Below are 17,404 nucleotides of genomic sequence, written 5' to 3' on the forward strand. Positions count from 1 at the left end.
TGGACCTAGGACACATTCCTGCCTTAATAATGTTCAACTTGTCTGCCGCCTTCAATACAGTGGATTATACCATCTTATCTGACCATTTTACGGCAACTGAAATTTTGTGGGGGTTGTCCTGTAGTGGTTTAGCTCATTTTAACAGGTCATTCTCAAGTGATCCATCTTGATGCGGTCATCTCTTGCATAAGTACTAGTCCCTGCAGGGGTCCGCAGGCATCCTCAATTTCTCGCCATCTCTTTAACATCTATGTGAAACCCCTTGCTGATCAGTCAGCGAATCATGGAGTACAAGTACACCAACATCACACAGTCAATGCTGAAACTTGAGACCCAGGAAGAGTCCAACCTATTTCTTCAACAAAATCTACTAGTTATCCTATCGTCGATGAGGAACAACATGCTCCAGTTGAACGCAGGTAAGACGGAAGTACTGGTGGTGAACAACAACTGTGATTTGTGGACAGATAATTACTGGCCTGTCGAACTAAGATAACCTCCCACTCTACTTTGGAGGTAAATATCCAGGGCTCAAAATTGATGCTGGACTCACTATTGCTGAGTAGGTGCTGACCGCAGGCGATTAGTCTCTCAAGCCTTGATAGGGTCCAGACTAGGCAATGCCAAATCAGTCTGCTTAGCTTCGCATTTCTTTTGAATTCAAATACTACAGAATATTCTAAATTCAACAGCTTGTTTTGTGACTGGTGCCCCCAGACATAGTCACCTTCATCCCATTTTGGAACAACAGCATTGGTTGCTGATCAATCAGACAATACAGTTTCAGGTTCTTTGTATTATTCATATATCTTGGTATGGCATGGCTACTGTTTCTTAAATCTTGACTGACAGTACATTTCTTCAAGAAGGCTGAGATCAATGGATGATCACCTACTTCATGACCTCAAGGATCACAAAGCCTGCATCGGCGGGCGCACATTCTCAGTTGTTTTTACTAAATTGTGGAATTCAATTGTATTCTGTATGTGAGCCGAAACAAATCTTCTCCAATTCAGATGTGACATAAAAACTTAGGGCCTGATTACATGCTTTGTGGAAGGGATACGCCATCACAAACGTGACGGATATCCTGTCCACCAAATTCCAACATCCATGGGATATAATAGAATTGTAATTTGACGGGTGCGATATTTATCACGTTTGTGACGGAGTCTCCCTTTCCGCCAAACTGGTAATCATGTCTTTAGTTCTTTATGAAGGCCTATGGTAGTAAACTTGTACATGACTATCCTTTTATGCTTAGAAAGCACCTAGAGACTGTTGGTATATGTGAGCTATATCAATAGAAATAGAAAAAGACATTAAAATAAGCATAAACGAAAGAACATATGGTATCCCGCTAACAAGCAACTATGCATAGCAGATGTTATGGGAATCTTGACCTAGAATACAAAGAATAGGTACTCAGCCACCTTCCTTACTAATGCCGGTTGTCCAACTACATAATCTGGAATCAAACGCTACTTAATGAAACCCCTCACAATTTTTCTGCAATTCTTTGGCAGACAACTTTGTGAATACAATTCTGTAGCTTGAGTCTCGCATTATTGAACAAGTGATGGGTCTGGACAAGAGCTGTTGACCTCCTTGTCGCTTCTATCGCTGAATCCCTTTGCAATGATCCACCCTTATTTTCAGTTGTCTGGTTGTATTTTTTCTAGGCTGGATTCAATTGTCAGAAATTGGAATCTGTTGATGATCATTGAACTTCAGTGAATTTAAAGGAGCTCCTCACCTTCTCTTCAACATCACTAGCAACAGGCATCATCCTTACTGCTAACATTCAAGATGGAATCTATCTAAAGAACCTCCAATCATATACATCAAGGCAACTCTCTGTTGATGCCAAAAGCTCAGACAACTTCATTCCAGATGTGAACAGGCCCTTACTAGGTAAGCTATCTATGCAGCTCATTAAATACATTCAACTGCCAGAACTCAAGGCTGCATTCCACACCTGCCATTGGGTAGAGTCTTCTTTTATCGCTGCATGAGATAATCTCCAGAACCAAGTGGATGGGAGTGGATCATTTGTCTACATTTCATTTTATGTTGTAAAATACTTCATATAGCTAACACAAGGATGGTCCCTTGGCACCATAGCTGATGCAGCGAAGAGAAGTGGTGGAACATTATACCGATGACTTTGAGAACAGTCACATTCAAGAGCTCTCCTAAACTAAAGGAGACAGTGGTCCAATTACAGTTTGGCAGATAACATTCCCCATAGAGGAGTGCCAGTGAATCCTGCAAAAAGTGCATTCACCCAAGTGACATCTACAAAATCTTAAAACTGTTGAAGTTTGGAGTTTGGCTGACTGGAAGGGCCTAGCTGGATAGTAGTAACAAGATGGTTTTGACAGAACCTGAGGGAGTTTATTGTAAATAGATCTGTGTAAAAGGTGCATCACCTTAAATTAAACACAGGTTTGAATAGAGAGTCACCGTAGCGATTTAAGAATGTGGGACCTAGGATCTAAGTCTGGGTTGGTTTTTCATAGATTGCAAATGGCCAAACATGGTCTTTTGGTACCCAGATAAAGACTGTGGTAGTATCCCAAACAGTAAGGTCATCCACAGCCAGCTGTCTTTTTTCCAGAGAATGGAAAGGAAGTGTGGCCAACCGAAACAACTCCATGTGCTGCGTGCTATGTATGTTTACTTCAAGGCTCTCAAGTGTCTTAACTGGAGTAGAATAAGAGCCTAAATCGGCTGGCCATGAGCTAGATTTGAAGAGGAGATGGAGACAGCCAGCAATCTAGGCCTCTGTCTTTCCAATGTTAAGGTTGAGTCTAGGCAAACCAACACATGTACCCACTGCTGGTAAACACTTCCAAGCCAAGGCGTCCTTCGGGTCCTCCGTCAGTCTAAAGCTGAATCGTGTCATCAAATCTTGACAAGATGAGTTCTGTGCTGCTTTACTATCACAGCTCTTTTGACTTGGCTCATCTTCAGTATATGACCTTGAAATATATGTTTTCTTTCTAACATAGACCATGTTGATACACCCCCCCCACCCCCCCATTACGCATCTCACTGGAGGGTTTTGCCATTGCTCCAAATCTATTTACCTTCTACCTCTAAACCCAGCTCTGTCTCATTGAATCCTTCTGTCTCTCTACTACAGCTACCCGACAGCATGCAGATTATCCTCAAACTGGAACTGAATTTGGACTTTGACTGCTCTGCTATTGTACCCGTCTCCTTGCTAAGTGGACATGGCCTCAGTGCAGAGCCCTTCCAAATGGGACATGGCGCCCACATCAGTTTCAGGGGTGGAGCGACAAGGCTGTCCACCAGAAAATCGAGTTTGAAATGTCATGCGACCAAAATATCGAGCACCAGAAAATCATGAAGATAAGTATGTACACGTAAATAATGTTTACCATACATAAATCCATGTATGTACCGTAACAATATTTATATCTGTAGGGTTAAGAATAGTGAACCTAAACTTAGCTGTATCTTCGTACCTTCTCATTATTCCAGGCCTTGATATTTTTGCCCCACAATATTTTTGCCCTCGATTTTCTGATTTACAACGAGGGCAACAGGAATTATGCGACTATGCAGCCGTGGTGTTTATCACATATTTAAATATTGGCTACATTTGTCACATAATTCATCATCTGCTGCCTTATCTGCAGATTTTAGGAAAAGAATGTTTCTAGCTCAGACGGTTTAACAGTTGCTAAAAATGCAGCGACATGTGTTGCCGCACATTGGAAAGCTCTTTGCAAAGGTTGACTGGTCTCATTTCTTTTTCTTGTTGCTATATTTTTTGGTGTTAAACTGGTACTAATGAGATGCAACCAATCCCCAGACATTGTGAACAAGCATAAAAATGACAAAAGAATGTAATAATACTATCAGAAAATGTGCTGCATTGTGCTGCATAATTTACATTTTCTTGCCACATAATTTACTCAGCCTTGCCGAATAATGTGGTTCTTCCCTGCCACATAATTCCAGTGGGCCTGCTTACAATGAAACAACACGGTTGACAAGACATCATTTGAACTCCTAGTATTGTTCTGAAAAATCTTTCCTTTCTAGTTTTTTTCTCTTGAGCCACTGTTGCAGTATTGCCAGGAGTGTGCCAGCATTATCTACATCAGTGAAATAATTCTGTCATATAAATAAATAATTTGTTCCTCGCATATTGGTTTTCTATTTTCAGACAATGCATTGATTTGTACTAGCTCAAAAGTTTCCCATTTAAAAATCAAATTGAAAGGATGTTGAGATGTTGGCAAGCTTTTTATTAAGAGAATATGCAATGCAAGGAGGAGGAAAAAGCAAAGTGCGCTGACAGGTGTGATCTTTGCCTCCAACTGAGGAGCGCTTTCTTAAGTGTGTGGTAAATCTAGAATTTAAGATTGCCTCTTGAGTGCAATTAGTGCTCAGACCTCCACGCATGAGATGGAGACATCTGCGTGGGGAAATCAAAACTGAAAGTGGGATAACACATTGTTTTACAGATTAGTAAAACCAAAATTGCCTGTTATTCCCCATTTGGACTGGAAACGTTCAGAATTGTATTAGAAAGTACCACTGGAAGTGGCGCGACTGTGCAGTATCTGTATTTCTTCTGGGAGTTTTTACTGGCCCTGTGGTGGGAGTGCATTCAGGAAAGTGGTTGATAGTTGCAGCATCAGCGTGAGGGCTTTCAGCGTCCACGGAGCGGGTGATTAGCAGAGCAGCTTCTCTTCCCCTCTGGCCTGCTCCTGTTTTGATAGGTGGTACTCGCACATGAAGGCAAGACTCGAAGCACAACTCAGGTCGTTCCACGTGCCGGTTGCTGGAAGAGAAAGCCATAGTGTCATGTGAGGGAGGGAAGAGGGATTTAAGGCTGGAGAAGGTAGTAATGGATGGAGAAAAGAACAGAACTCTGGAATTTGCTATGGTAAGGACTAAATGGAACAGCTTCACTGAAGACAAAGTGATGGATGCACAAAGAGTCAGTGAAGCCGGCCCATCTGTGGCTACCTGCCATCCTTGTTGCAAAGACCCCCGCCATCCGTATTAAGAAATTAAGCCATATTAAGATGTGGATGGGAAAATTCTTTTCCGTGGCGAAAAGGCATGCGGGAATCTCTTGCGGGGGACCGTTGCGGGCCCCCAGGGACTCTGGGGGGTTGGGAGGTGCACATGGGGGGGGGGTACCTATGGTACCCACCTGCATTTCAATCTACAACGTGGCAGGCACCATGCGGTGCCTGTTACTTGTTGAAAAGCACATCATGCATTTTTGGCATTGCGGCGGGCGGTGCTTTCAGCACCGCCCACTGCAATGCCAGAAATACAGGATGCACCCGCCAGTGTGGCGGGCACATCCTAATGGGATGTGCGGTACCGCTGCACCCTTAGCGGGCGGTCCCATTTCCCACTGGTATGGCAGGCACACCATACTACTTAGCCCCTAAAACACTCAACAAAAAATAGAAACTAATAACAAAAACAAAATAAAAATTAAAAAAAGAAATCATATAACTAAACAAGCATTTACAATGCAACGGTTTCGCCTTTGCAAAAGTTAGAGCTATTGGCATTGTAAATGACAAACGTTTTATTTGTGTGTTGTTTTTGAAAATCGATAAATAAATGGCATTGTCATTTACAATGCCAATAGCTTAATCTCTCGCAAATGCGTGACCTATTGCATTTGCACCCACACACACACAGAACCACACAGAGCCACACACACCCACACACACAGAGTGAAAGCACATTGAAGCCCGCGTGCCTATTAAGAGATGGGGTTCTCTCTGTAAGCCGGTAATAGTTAAATGGATTCTGAGGCACTAAAGGTGTTTCTCACATCAATGCTGCTATACCATGGTAAAAAAACCAAAAACTGAACATTATCCTTTTAACTTTAGTAATACATTTATGAGGTGTTTATTATAACAACTGTGCGCGCACACAAAAGTCTCCGCTCCTCCCCACCCCTCCCCCGTGCTTCATTAAGATTCCTCACCCGGAGCGCTCCTTCTCTAATTAACAGAAATTGTAGTGCAAGGATTAGGTGTAGGCGTGGGTGTCCACTGAACAGCCCTCTTTATTGTGGAAACGGACACTCAGGGGGCGCGAGGAAAGCGGGACCCCAAACTGTGCTTTCACTTTCGGTTTAACCGCCTTTCCAGTTACACGCCCCGATGCGAGGGGGCTGCCCACGCCACTTTTAGCTCAAATTAACGGTTCAGGTCTGGGTCTTAACGTCCGCTCTACCGCCTTATAATTTATTGTTCTTTCATCTCACCTTAAAGATAATTACTATTTATATATCACGCATAACGAGCCAAGACGTGGACCCGATGCACGAGCATATTTTTTAAAACTAATTCTTTAATGTCATCGCTACAACATTTTATTTGGTTAATTAAATAATCCTACATGTATGTCGGTATACTCGCAGCACCATTTATGATAAAGGGAGTTATGTTATGTCGGTGGCTTTTCACCACGCTGATGTTTACTGCACGTGGAGGGTTCGCATTCTGCACGATCGTGCATAAAACCCCGGCGTCTGCCTCAGCGAAGTGCTGGGGGCAGGCTCGGGGCGCACAGCACTCTCCGGGGCTCTTGCACGTTTCACGAATCACGGCTCCGACCGGAATCAAGCCTTCTACATCCTTGTGCCACTCGTGTCCCGATAATACACACACGTTTAAAGGGTAATATAGGAACATGTACTGGAACAAACATTCAGCGGTAAAATTAGCTGGATGGGAGGGTTAATTCATGGCCAACATGTAATTGTGGAGAGCGTGCACGTGTGATTAATTCACGGGCTTCCCTGTTAACACACGCACGCATCCTGGAGATGGCCTCCTCCATGGCAGCCTGCAGCCGGGCGGCGGTCTCTGGGCTCAGCCGGGCGCTCTCCGCCGGGACGTACCAGGAGCGGATGTGTATAGGAAGCAGTGAGTCCGGGCTGCTTGCCCGCCGTCCCCTGGGCGGGGGCAGCAAGGGAGGGGGTTCAAGGGTTGGGGCTCGGAGCACGGGGACTGCAGACTGAACGTCGTCAAGTATGCAGCGAGCCCTACAGGGATGCCCAGCGAGAACAAAATATCCTGCTCACGTGCCAGTGCTAAATGGAGACTGACCCATGCTGAACTTTTGTTTCAAATTAGCGCAGAAAATTACCGAAACCCATTTTACAAGGAATCCACCTTGCCAACCATGTTCCCTTCATCTTTACAGACAGGGAAACCTCCAGTAAGGCGCTGTAACAATCTTCGTGAATGCAGTGGTTAAGCAAGTGAACGCACTGTGGAGACTTCAAACTGTATATAAATGCCGTTTATACCGGAAGGCTAGAGGCTCATATTGCTTTCACTTGCTATAAGTTCATTGAAGCAGTGTCAATACACATCTGCGTTGGTGTAGAATCGCATCCCAAAGTGTGCTTGAAAGCAACGTGTGGCCCAGAATGAAAGTTATTATGTATACACGAGTACGCTCTACGGAAATACCACCTGCTATTTACAAAGTGCAGAGGAGTTAAATGGGTAAAATATGGCTGTGAAACAAACCCCACCTTTCAAATAAATGTAGCGCACATTAGACAGTAACCAGAGGCAACGGGGTATGAGAAAACATGTTTTTCAAAAGAGTTTCACCCGATGGCGCCCATGTGATCACACGGAATCCACAACAAACTACCTCTGAAGTTACAGAGCAGAATAACAGCGAAAATATGATAGCAAGCGCTTCATTGAAAAGACCTCATTCTTCAAACTTCTGCCATTCTGGGTGAATCCTTACCCCAAGTATAGTAATGCCTACACCCCAGTGAGAATTAGGAGAAACATGATTTTATGTCCCTAGTCTTAGGTGAAGAGGCACCCCGCAAAAACATTTACCGCCCCTCCCACCAGCCAGGGCTCGGCTCCTCATTTTTGCAGCAACCTCAGATGAGCGAGGTGCCTCCCCCTCATGTGGCAGCTGGAGGCCTCACACCGCGAGCGGCATCTCTCCTGTAACGGCACAGCCCCCACTCCGGTGCGGCCCCTTAAACCACCGCGCGCTTTGAGACACGTTTAGATGGAATATTTTAAAGGCATTCTGTACATAATAGTTCGCTATGCGCCACATTCAGACGGAATATTTTAAAGTGTTCTGCACATATGAACCAGCTTTAGCCATAAAGATAACAGTTAGCAATGCAGTGCTCATCAACTTTGTTTAATGCCTCGCACCGCTGTGGGAAAGAGGCGCGTCCCCCACCTATGGTAGCTGGATGCCTCGCCCACCCGCCACATTTCTTCCAGAAAGGCGTGGCCCCTTAAACTTAAAAAGACATGATTCATATATATGTAAACCGACACGCACTCCATGGGGGAGCGTGCTCTGTGAACTATGCGTGGCCTCCACTCCGGCGCGTAAACCTTCATCCTACCAAGACATTATTTAATCATCTATGTCGACCAGAACTCCATAATTGAGCGCCGTGAGAATGAGGCGCGGCCCCCGCCTATGGCAGCTGGATGACTCGCCTGCCGCACTGCAACTCTTCCAGCACGGCGCAGCCTCTTAAACTTCCAAAGTCATTTTTCATTTACATCTACCGACACGAACTCCACAGGAGAGCGCCGCTCTGTGAACCAGGCGTGTCCCCCGCATATGACTGCGAGACGCCTCGCACTGCGAGGTGCTCAATACAATTATTGTAAAGTAACCTAATACTAAACGCCCTTATGAGGCGACACACTACGCCTAGGCCCCCTCAAACCTCCGATCTGAAAGAACGACTCGCACACAAACTCGGTCTAAAAAAAAAACAAGGTCATTTTGGGATTTGGGGGCGTGTTTGCATGTTTTTCGTGCTCTCCCCTTCCCATTGGCTGGAAGGTAAAATTCCAGCCAATGGGAAGAGGAGATGGCGGGAATTAAAAAAAGACACGGAAACGCCCCCGAATCGCGTTTTCACGGGGAAAGAGTGATTGACAGCCAATCTCTTCCAATGGCTAGCCTCCATTTATGGAGCTAGCCAATGGAAGACAGAGGCGGGACGAAGCCCCATACTGTAGGATCATAAGATTTCGCCCTGTGCGGAGCACCTGCTTTGCAGGTGCTACGGCCAGGGCGAAACCTAAAAATGAATATGTGCCTACATTAGTATCCTCAACATATCCGACAAAAGGGAGACAATGTTTACATTGCGGGTTTTGCGCCGCATGCAAATACAACGCAGCCGTTACAACGCAGTGCCATTCCTAAGCAAGTCGTTACAACAACTTGCGCTAGATGGCGCTCTAGGATAAGGAATAGTATGATTTACTATCCCAACACTTTCCCTAGTGTTGCACACACTGGAGTTGGAATAGTAAATCATATTAATCTTACTAGTATTCCTACTATTCCTAACAAATTGCTTTGTTATGGCAATGCGTTGTGACAATGCAGTCGCTGTAACGACTGCGTTGTGAATGCATCACGGAGTAAAATCCGCGATGTAAAGAGCCATATTCTTCTACTTACAGTTCAACAGCTGCATACTTTGTGGGGGCCAGATATAGTATTCCAACTCTAGTTTAACAAACACTGTGGAAAGTGCCTAAATGAAGTGGAGCCCGTCCAACAAATATTAAGGAAAGTGCACACATTGGGGGGGAGGGGGTTTTGCTATTCTAACACAAGTCTAAGAAAGATTATGGAAAATGCATAATGCGGGTAGATTTACTATTCTAACTCTGGATCACCAATTGTTGATGACAGTGCATACATTGCATGGGCTCAACTTTACTGTTCTTACTCCATTATAACAAACATTGGGGAAAGTGCATGCATTGGTGTTGGGCAGACTTTAAAGTATTCTAACCCCAATCCAAAACATCTTCACGACAGCTGACCCTGTGTGGAGCAATGTCATTAGGCTTTTCAATACTTAGGGTGTCCATGACAGTGCGTTCACAATCCGCACACCCAGATATACAAAATCCTTGACTTGCTCCAAATCAGTGGTTCACTACTTTACCTTCCCTCTTAAAGATTTATGCGGAATAAAAGCCATACATTTGGTTTTAGTGGCATTATTTCCAAGCCAAACAGTTCAAATGTGATAGAGAACCTATCTATTAAATTCTGTAATCCCATTGGAGTTTTTGAGATTAATAACATATTTTATGCAAACCGCAGAGCAGGAATTCGCTGGCTGTGGGGGGGTGCTGGCAGTGCAGTTATGTAGTATATCAATTGACTGTTAATATATAGTGTAAAAGAAGACAGGGGCTAGTACACACGCCTGACGGATTCCCCTTCTTGATACTAATGCAGTCCATCAATTGCCCCTTCCTGCCCCACAGCACTTGAGCATAATTGTTGCCGTAAAATAAAAACATAATAAAATACAATTAAACAACATATTAAAAAATATGAAAGTAAACCATTTTAAACTTCAATATAATCATAAAACAGTAAAAAACACACAAAAACTGTCTTTGATATTTTAATCCATGCAGTTTTTGTAGTCACAGTATTTTGACCAAAATATTATTGTCAAATGGTATTTTCGAGCTGATCTCAAGGTGGAATGCCGTCTGATACTTAGGTGTGCTGATGGATTTCCTCCTAGTGGATAGAGTCTTTAAATTCTCTCACTCATTCACTCATATGATATTATAAAACATGTTAAATGATGGGTAATGGCGGTGTGTATTTTTTCTTACCATGCATTTGAACACAATGTTCATATTTGCCGTAGAAATCTGGCTGTCCTGAAGCCCAGTTCTGGTAGTTGAATTCAGTCCCATCTGACCAAATAAAAATTTTGTCCTGGAGAGAGAGAAATGTAGTTCAAAGCAGAGTTAGAGAGAGATCAGGTGAGGGGGAAAGATGTAAAGAAAGAGAACATAACTCAAGTTCAAGTTTATTTATTTATGTTTTGGAACTAATAACAGAGGCCCACATAAAATCACCAAACAATGAAATTTATACCATTTTCAGCAAATATGGCAAACAGAAGAAGTGATTCAGAAAAGGAAACTAATATATATTTAAAAAACTTTTTAAAAAGTTACAAATTATACAACAAAACCTCTCATTTGGCGGATTACAAATAGCATCAAGGAAAGCAGGGGCAGACAAGATACTTAGTCTTAAACAAGTAGGTCTCAACCATTTAAGACGGTGTTGTTTTAAGGCCGGACATACAAATAATACATGTTTAACATCCTGTTTTGAGTTATTACAAAAATTGCACATTACTGATGAGCCATACCATCTTGACAATAAATTATTTAAAGGAAGTAGATCCTGCCTCAGAAGGAACAAAAAACGACGTACCCCATGGGGAAGATACCAGGAAACATAAGGTTGAATAATCCTAATTTGATAGGAATTAATAACTGGTAGTGGACCTCTCTTTACAATGAGAGCCTCCCTATCCATTACAAAGCTTAGTTTCCTTGAAGCCAGTTTTAAGGTCGATTTTAACTGGTATGCAGTTAGAGAAAAAAGAGTCGATTCATCTAATTTCAAGAGATCAACTGCTAATCTAAAATTCTTTATAATTAAGGATTACTCTTTTAGGGTTCCAAGAAGTTCTTTTTAGATCAAATATCTTAAGGTGCCTGGTTCACCCTTTGTCAAACTGAAAACCCACTGTACTATCCCAGCAAGGCCCTGGACCCAAGCACTACGTACGCCAAATTCCAGCCTAAGAGCCGCTATATTACAAGCGGTATTAACCATGCACAAGTTCCGTAGAATTTTTCCTTCCGTGGTATTCAGGAAACCCCATTTCCCCACTTCAAGTAATTCTATACCATACAGTAGGGAGGCCGGGACTTTAGCTCTAAAGACCTCCAACAAATAAGCAAAATGTCTCTGGCCAGTAGATCTATAAAGGGTGTTTAGACCCTTCCCATGAGCCATTGCCTTCCGAATGTTATTAGCTATATGGGCCTTGTCACTTAACGTACTAGAAATTATTTTCCCCAGAAAAACATAGGATTGAACCACTTCTAATCCATGACCCCCTATATTCCAGGAGAAACTTCCATATTTTGGCTTTTTTCTTCCTACAATGCACATAACTTTACTCTTGGATACATTTATCCTTAGATGGTGTGTCTCTGCAAATCCGTGGAGTGCTTGCAAACGATTATTCAATCCACTAGGGGTCAAGTCCAAAATTAGTATATCATCTGCATATAACAGACATACTATCGGTTTGCCCCCCAGTACTGGGGCAATACCATCACTTAACGATAAAATCTGGGGAAGATCTGATAGGTATAAGGAAAACAGTAATGGGGCCAACAGGCAGCCTTGTTTCAACCCATTGGCAGACGGGATAGCTTGAGAGAGGCCTCTTTCCCCTCCCAAAAGCACTCTAACATCACTCTTGAGATGTATTTTATGTTTTTCTTGTATTTGTATTTATTGGGCATGGAATTGTTTCTAGTGAGAATTGTGGAAGATCAACGAGGAGGCTGTTACAAAAGTAACGTTTGTCGTTACACGTAACCTGATTAATGCTTTTGGGTTTTGTACGAGATGTGGGGACAGCTTTGACATTAGTTTAGAGCATGAAACCTGGTGTGAGCGGCAAGTGAATACTGTTTTTCATAAAGGTCTTAATTCCACACTTCGGTCAGTTATATCTAAATGCTGTAAGTCACAGACATCACTATTAACCAATTCAACAGTACTCAGTTTACTGTTCTTATGCTGAATGGTAAATTTACCGACCGTAGCTGGATCTAACGGTGTGCTGTGTCGAAATTCAAAATTTTTACTTGTTAGCAGCAACCATTTAATCCAGCACAACATCTTGACACCAAGCCCTTGCTTTGGTAGAAGACATTTGGAGACATCGCCGAGATAATGAAGATGGTAAGTTAGGCAACTACAAAGGGAGCATAGGAATTGTGTACCAGCCACAGCCCGTGGAGGGAGTTGCGGTCGCAAAATGCGATGCAGTCTGTGGCGCGAAATTCTTTTTATTAATTAAATTGTTTACTTACCTCCAATTATCCATATTCCGGTTTTTAGCACCCCCCACTCTTCCCCTCCCCCGCCCTGCCTTTCTGCTCCACTGCAACTCCCTCCACGGGCCGCGGCTGTTGTGTACGTTCCCTATTTTGATGAAACTTTTGGAAGGGTGCCTGCTGGGCATGTGAGTGGGGATCCAGTTTTATCAGGGCTCCTGCTTCATCAGCAGAGGGAGGAGATCTTTGAGGGCTTCTTTTAATAAAGGGAAGAAGGAGGTGGGCCTCAGGTAAATGGGGAGAGATTTCCAGTGGAGATATCCTAAGAGGCTTAAAGACTGGAATTCACACAAAGCACAGGCTGGTTTTCAGGATGGAGAGGAGGGGCAGATTAGCAGACTGGAGATACTGATCTGGAGTATAATGGGTGAGCGCCCATCTGGGCAAGTTTGGACTCATTGCAAGGAATTGTCAGAGCATGAGGTTAAAAGGTCAAAGGGAAGAATGCGTACTGTGGGAGACCAACCATGAGGTTTGCTGCAATTGTCGATATTGTCTTTGCAAGCAACATGATTAATGCTTTTGGGGTGTTGAGGGAGTTGCAGGGAGATATTTTACATCAAGCTAGATTTAATGTAAATTAAGTAAGTTCATGTTAGTGATTACAGACAGGTAACATGTTCCTTTGTGTGCTAGAAGCAAATGGGTCAAGTTACCCGAGAGCCGGTTAAGTACCAGGGGTGGAGACCAAAGGCACAGTTAGGGCGCTGGAGCTGAAGACCACACTAAGGTCCCTTTCCTAAGGCGTTGTAGTCTGGGTGTCAGCAGAGTAGATGGGGTATGAGTCTTAGAACTTTTGACATGTATACTAAGGAGTGATTACGCTGCCTACTTAGAGTAGAAGGCCTTTGTGTAATCGCCTGGGGAAAATTTTCTGATTCCAGATTTATTTTCGAGTTGGGAGACAAAAATAGTTATTGACCGGAATTGTTTGGTTAGAAAGCTCACAGGTGTGGAGCAAGGTGTAATAGGTATCTTTGTTGGGCACGTACCCTCTAGGTGCTCCAAATGTAATCGGAGGTGTGGGGTATTTAACCCTACCCCCCGCTTTGTTGGTCAATACTTGCGGAATGGTTAGGTACGGTCCTGGCTTGGGGTACATGAGATGGATTAAAGTAGGGCTGTGCCCCATTCTTATCAGACCTGTGAAATGGGGGTTTGTCCACGGCCATGGCAGCGATATAGCAATATGTGGCGTTTGAGTTCTTTCAGGGGATCTGCCTTTGTCTTGGAGAGCTCTAGTACATTTTAATGGATCAGTGACTAAATATCGAGGGACAGAATAGCGAGTCCCTAGCGAGTCCCTATCTACAAACAGGTAAGTACTAAAATATCGAGGACAAAATATTGACGTTTAAAATATAGTTAACTAAAAAATCGATTTTTTTATATATTAAAAATAATATAAATGCAAATAAATAATAAACCCAATTAAATAAAACATAGTTAAAATAATGTAAAAAAGCCTAAAATGTAAAAATAATACATGTAATATTAATAAAACATTAAATATTTTGTAACAGATATATATTTACTTAATAATATTATAAAATAATTATTAATCTTAATTATAAAATATTGAAAACATTAAAAATATATTAGCATTTAAATATATAAATAAAGCTATTATATACATATAAAAATAAATAATATATAATAATTTAAATAATTAAAGTACTTTTTTATGTTACTTAATAATTTACACTACATTAAATATAACAAAATTAAAAACGTTGCTTAGCTAAGGGAATAAAATTAGTATTCACACTCCAACAACTGTTAAAGTAAGGAATTTGTTAGATAGTGGGTGGGTACAAATTACTATTCCGACTGCAGCGAGTGGAACAGTAGGGAAAGTGTTGGATAGCGGGTGGGTAGAAATTAATACTCCGATTCCAGCGAGTGGAACAGTAGGGAAAGTGTTGGATAGTGGGTGAGTAAAAATGACTATTCCTACTCCAGCGAGTGGAACAGTAGAGAAAGTGTTGACTAGCGGAAGTGTAAAATTACTATTCCCACTCCAGTGAGTGGAACAGTAGGGAAAGTGTTAGATAACGGGTGGGTAAAAATGACTATTCCCATTCCAGCGAGTGGAACAATACGGAAAGTATTGGATAGCGGGTGGATAAAAATGACTATTTCCACTCCAGTGAGTGGAACAGTAGGGAAAGTGTTGGATAGCGGGTGGATACAAATTACTATTCCTACTCCCGCGAGTGGAACAGTAGGGAAAGTATTGGATAGCGGGAGTGTAAACATTACTATTCCCACTCCAGTGAGTGGAACAGTAGGGAAAGTGTTGGATAGCGGGTGGGTAAAATTACTATTCCCACTCCTGTGAGTGAAACAGTAGGGAAAGTGTTGGACAGCGGATGGGTAAAAATGACTATTCCCACTCCAGTGAGTGGAACAGTAAGGAAAGCGTTGGATAGCATAGGGGTATAACTTAGCATACCCACTCCTGCAATATAATTAAAGTTAATTAACAATTAATTAATTTATAAAAATGTATTTACCTCCCACCATTTTCCTCTATAAACGTCACCTCCAATATTGTAACATATTAATCAATTAACATAGTTAATTAACAATTAATTAATTAGCTAACTCCAGAGAGTGCAACAGTAGGGAAAGCGTTGGATAGCGTAGGGCTAAAAATTACTATTCCGACTCCAGCGAGTGGAACAGTAGGGAAAGTATTGGATATCGGGAGTGTAAAAATTACTATTCTCACTCCAGTGAGTGGAACAGTAGGGAAAGTATTGGATATCGGGAGTGTCAAAATTACTATTCCCACTCCAGTGAGTGAAACAGTAGGGAAAGTGTTGGATAGCGGGTGGGTAAAAATTACTATTCCCACTCCAGTGAGTGAAACAGTAGGGAAAGTGTTGGACAGCGGATGGGTAAAAATGACCATTCCCACTCCAGTGAGTGGAACAGTAAGGAAAGCGTTGGATAGCATAGGGGTATAACTTAGCATACCCACTCCTGCAATATAATTAAAGTTAATTAACAATTAATTAATTTATAAAAATGTATTTACCTCCCACCATTTTCCTCTATAAACGTCACCTCCAATATTGTAAAATATTAATCAATTAATATAGTTAATTAACAATTAATTAATAAGCTAATGGCAATTAACAAAACAAATAATAACCATCATATCTAAAGTAATTCACACAATTAACATTATAAAATAGCTTTTAATAAATATTATATAAAAAATGTGATTTAAAATTAAATTACTCTGCAGCCTACTCCCCTATCAGTGCTCAACCTGCTCCTAAAAAAATGTACACTTAACATATTAACACATTAAATATTAATAATTAATATCTAATTAATTACTAATTAATATTTGTAACACAAATAACACAATTAAAATTAATTATTACGTGTTATTATTCAATTAACAATTAATTAAAAATTAATTAACTTAAATAACAATATACATTATTACATATTAAAGTATTAAATACAATTTTTTAAAATTAATTTCAATAAAATTATTTCCCACCCTATTCCCCTATAAACCCACAACCTACAGAATTAAATTACACAAACATTAATTTACGTATAATTAATTAATTCTAAATAAATATAAAAAATATATTATAGTTAAATTACTTTGCACCCTATTCCCCTATAAACCCACAACCCGCTACTGAAGTAAAATACGCAAAAATATATCTAACATAAAATTAGTGACTTTAAAAAAATGTAATCATACATTACAAAAATAATATATAATTTTAACACATATACTAGCATATATAACTATATATTTTTTTCGATATTCTGGAAAACGATATTTCTAAATTCGATATTATGGAAAAGAATCTTTCTTACCTCAAATTCGATATTCTACGCAACTATATTTTGGGAATTCGATATTCTGGCCTCTCGATATTTTTGATTGGATATTCTGGACAGTCGATATTTAAAATTCGATATTTTGGGTGTTTACCCATTTTAATTTGTCAACTTCATGGTGGGCATCATATCGGCTATGTCATTCTTTAATGTACCGATAAGCGGTTTCATAACTCCCAGATTGTTGGCTGGCATGCTTTTAGATGCAGATGGTGTAGGTAGGGTAGTTTGTGTAGTTTGTTCAGAGAACAAGTCGATCAATGGGGCATAACGGTTTGATCATAAGATGTTGTAAGTGAGGGCTGGTTGTTTCTCTCAAGGCTGTGACACAGGTAATTTTCCATTGATAAAAGTTAACTGGGTTTCAGAGGGTAGTGTTAAGCGGATGCATTCAGGGGCATTTGAAGCTGCAAACCCCTGAGTCAGGTCAGTGGAGCTAACGCCAGTCTTACTTTCTTCACTTTTCAGAAAATAGTTTATTTTAGACTTGGCGCCCTTCCCCTCCACTC

General features: G+C 41.4%; 1 protein-coding gene across 1 annotated transcript in view; it reads right to left on the bottom strand.

The window, feature by feature from the left end:
* Nucleotides 1-4,262: 4,262 nt before the first annotated feature.
* Nucleotides 4,263-17,404, bottom strand: part of LOC147718393 (C-type Lectin CRL-like) — a 39,557-nt gene continuing 26,415 nt past the window's right edge. The window contains exons 4-5 of the mRNA XM_086918336.1: nt 10,695-10,800; nt 4,263-4,822 (exon numbers count right to left, since the gene is read on the bottom strand). Coding sequence (XP_086774462.1) covers nt 4,713-4,822; nt 10,695-10,800 — 216 coding nt within the window. The 3' untranslated portion in view covers nt 4,263-4,712. The remainder of the gene's footprint in view (nt 4,823-10,694; nt 10,801-17,404) is intronic.

This window comes from Lissotriton vulgaris, chromosome 4_1 (assembly GCF_964263255.1).
Source record: "Lissotriton vulgaris chromosome 4_1, aLisVul1.2, whole genome shotgun sequence".
Lineage (NCBI taxonomy): Eukaryota > Metazoa > Chordata > Amphibia > Caudata > Salamandridae > Lissotriton > Lissotriton vulgaris.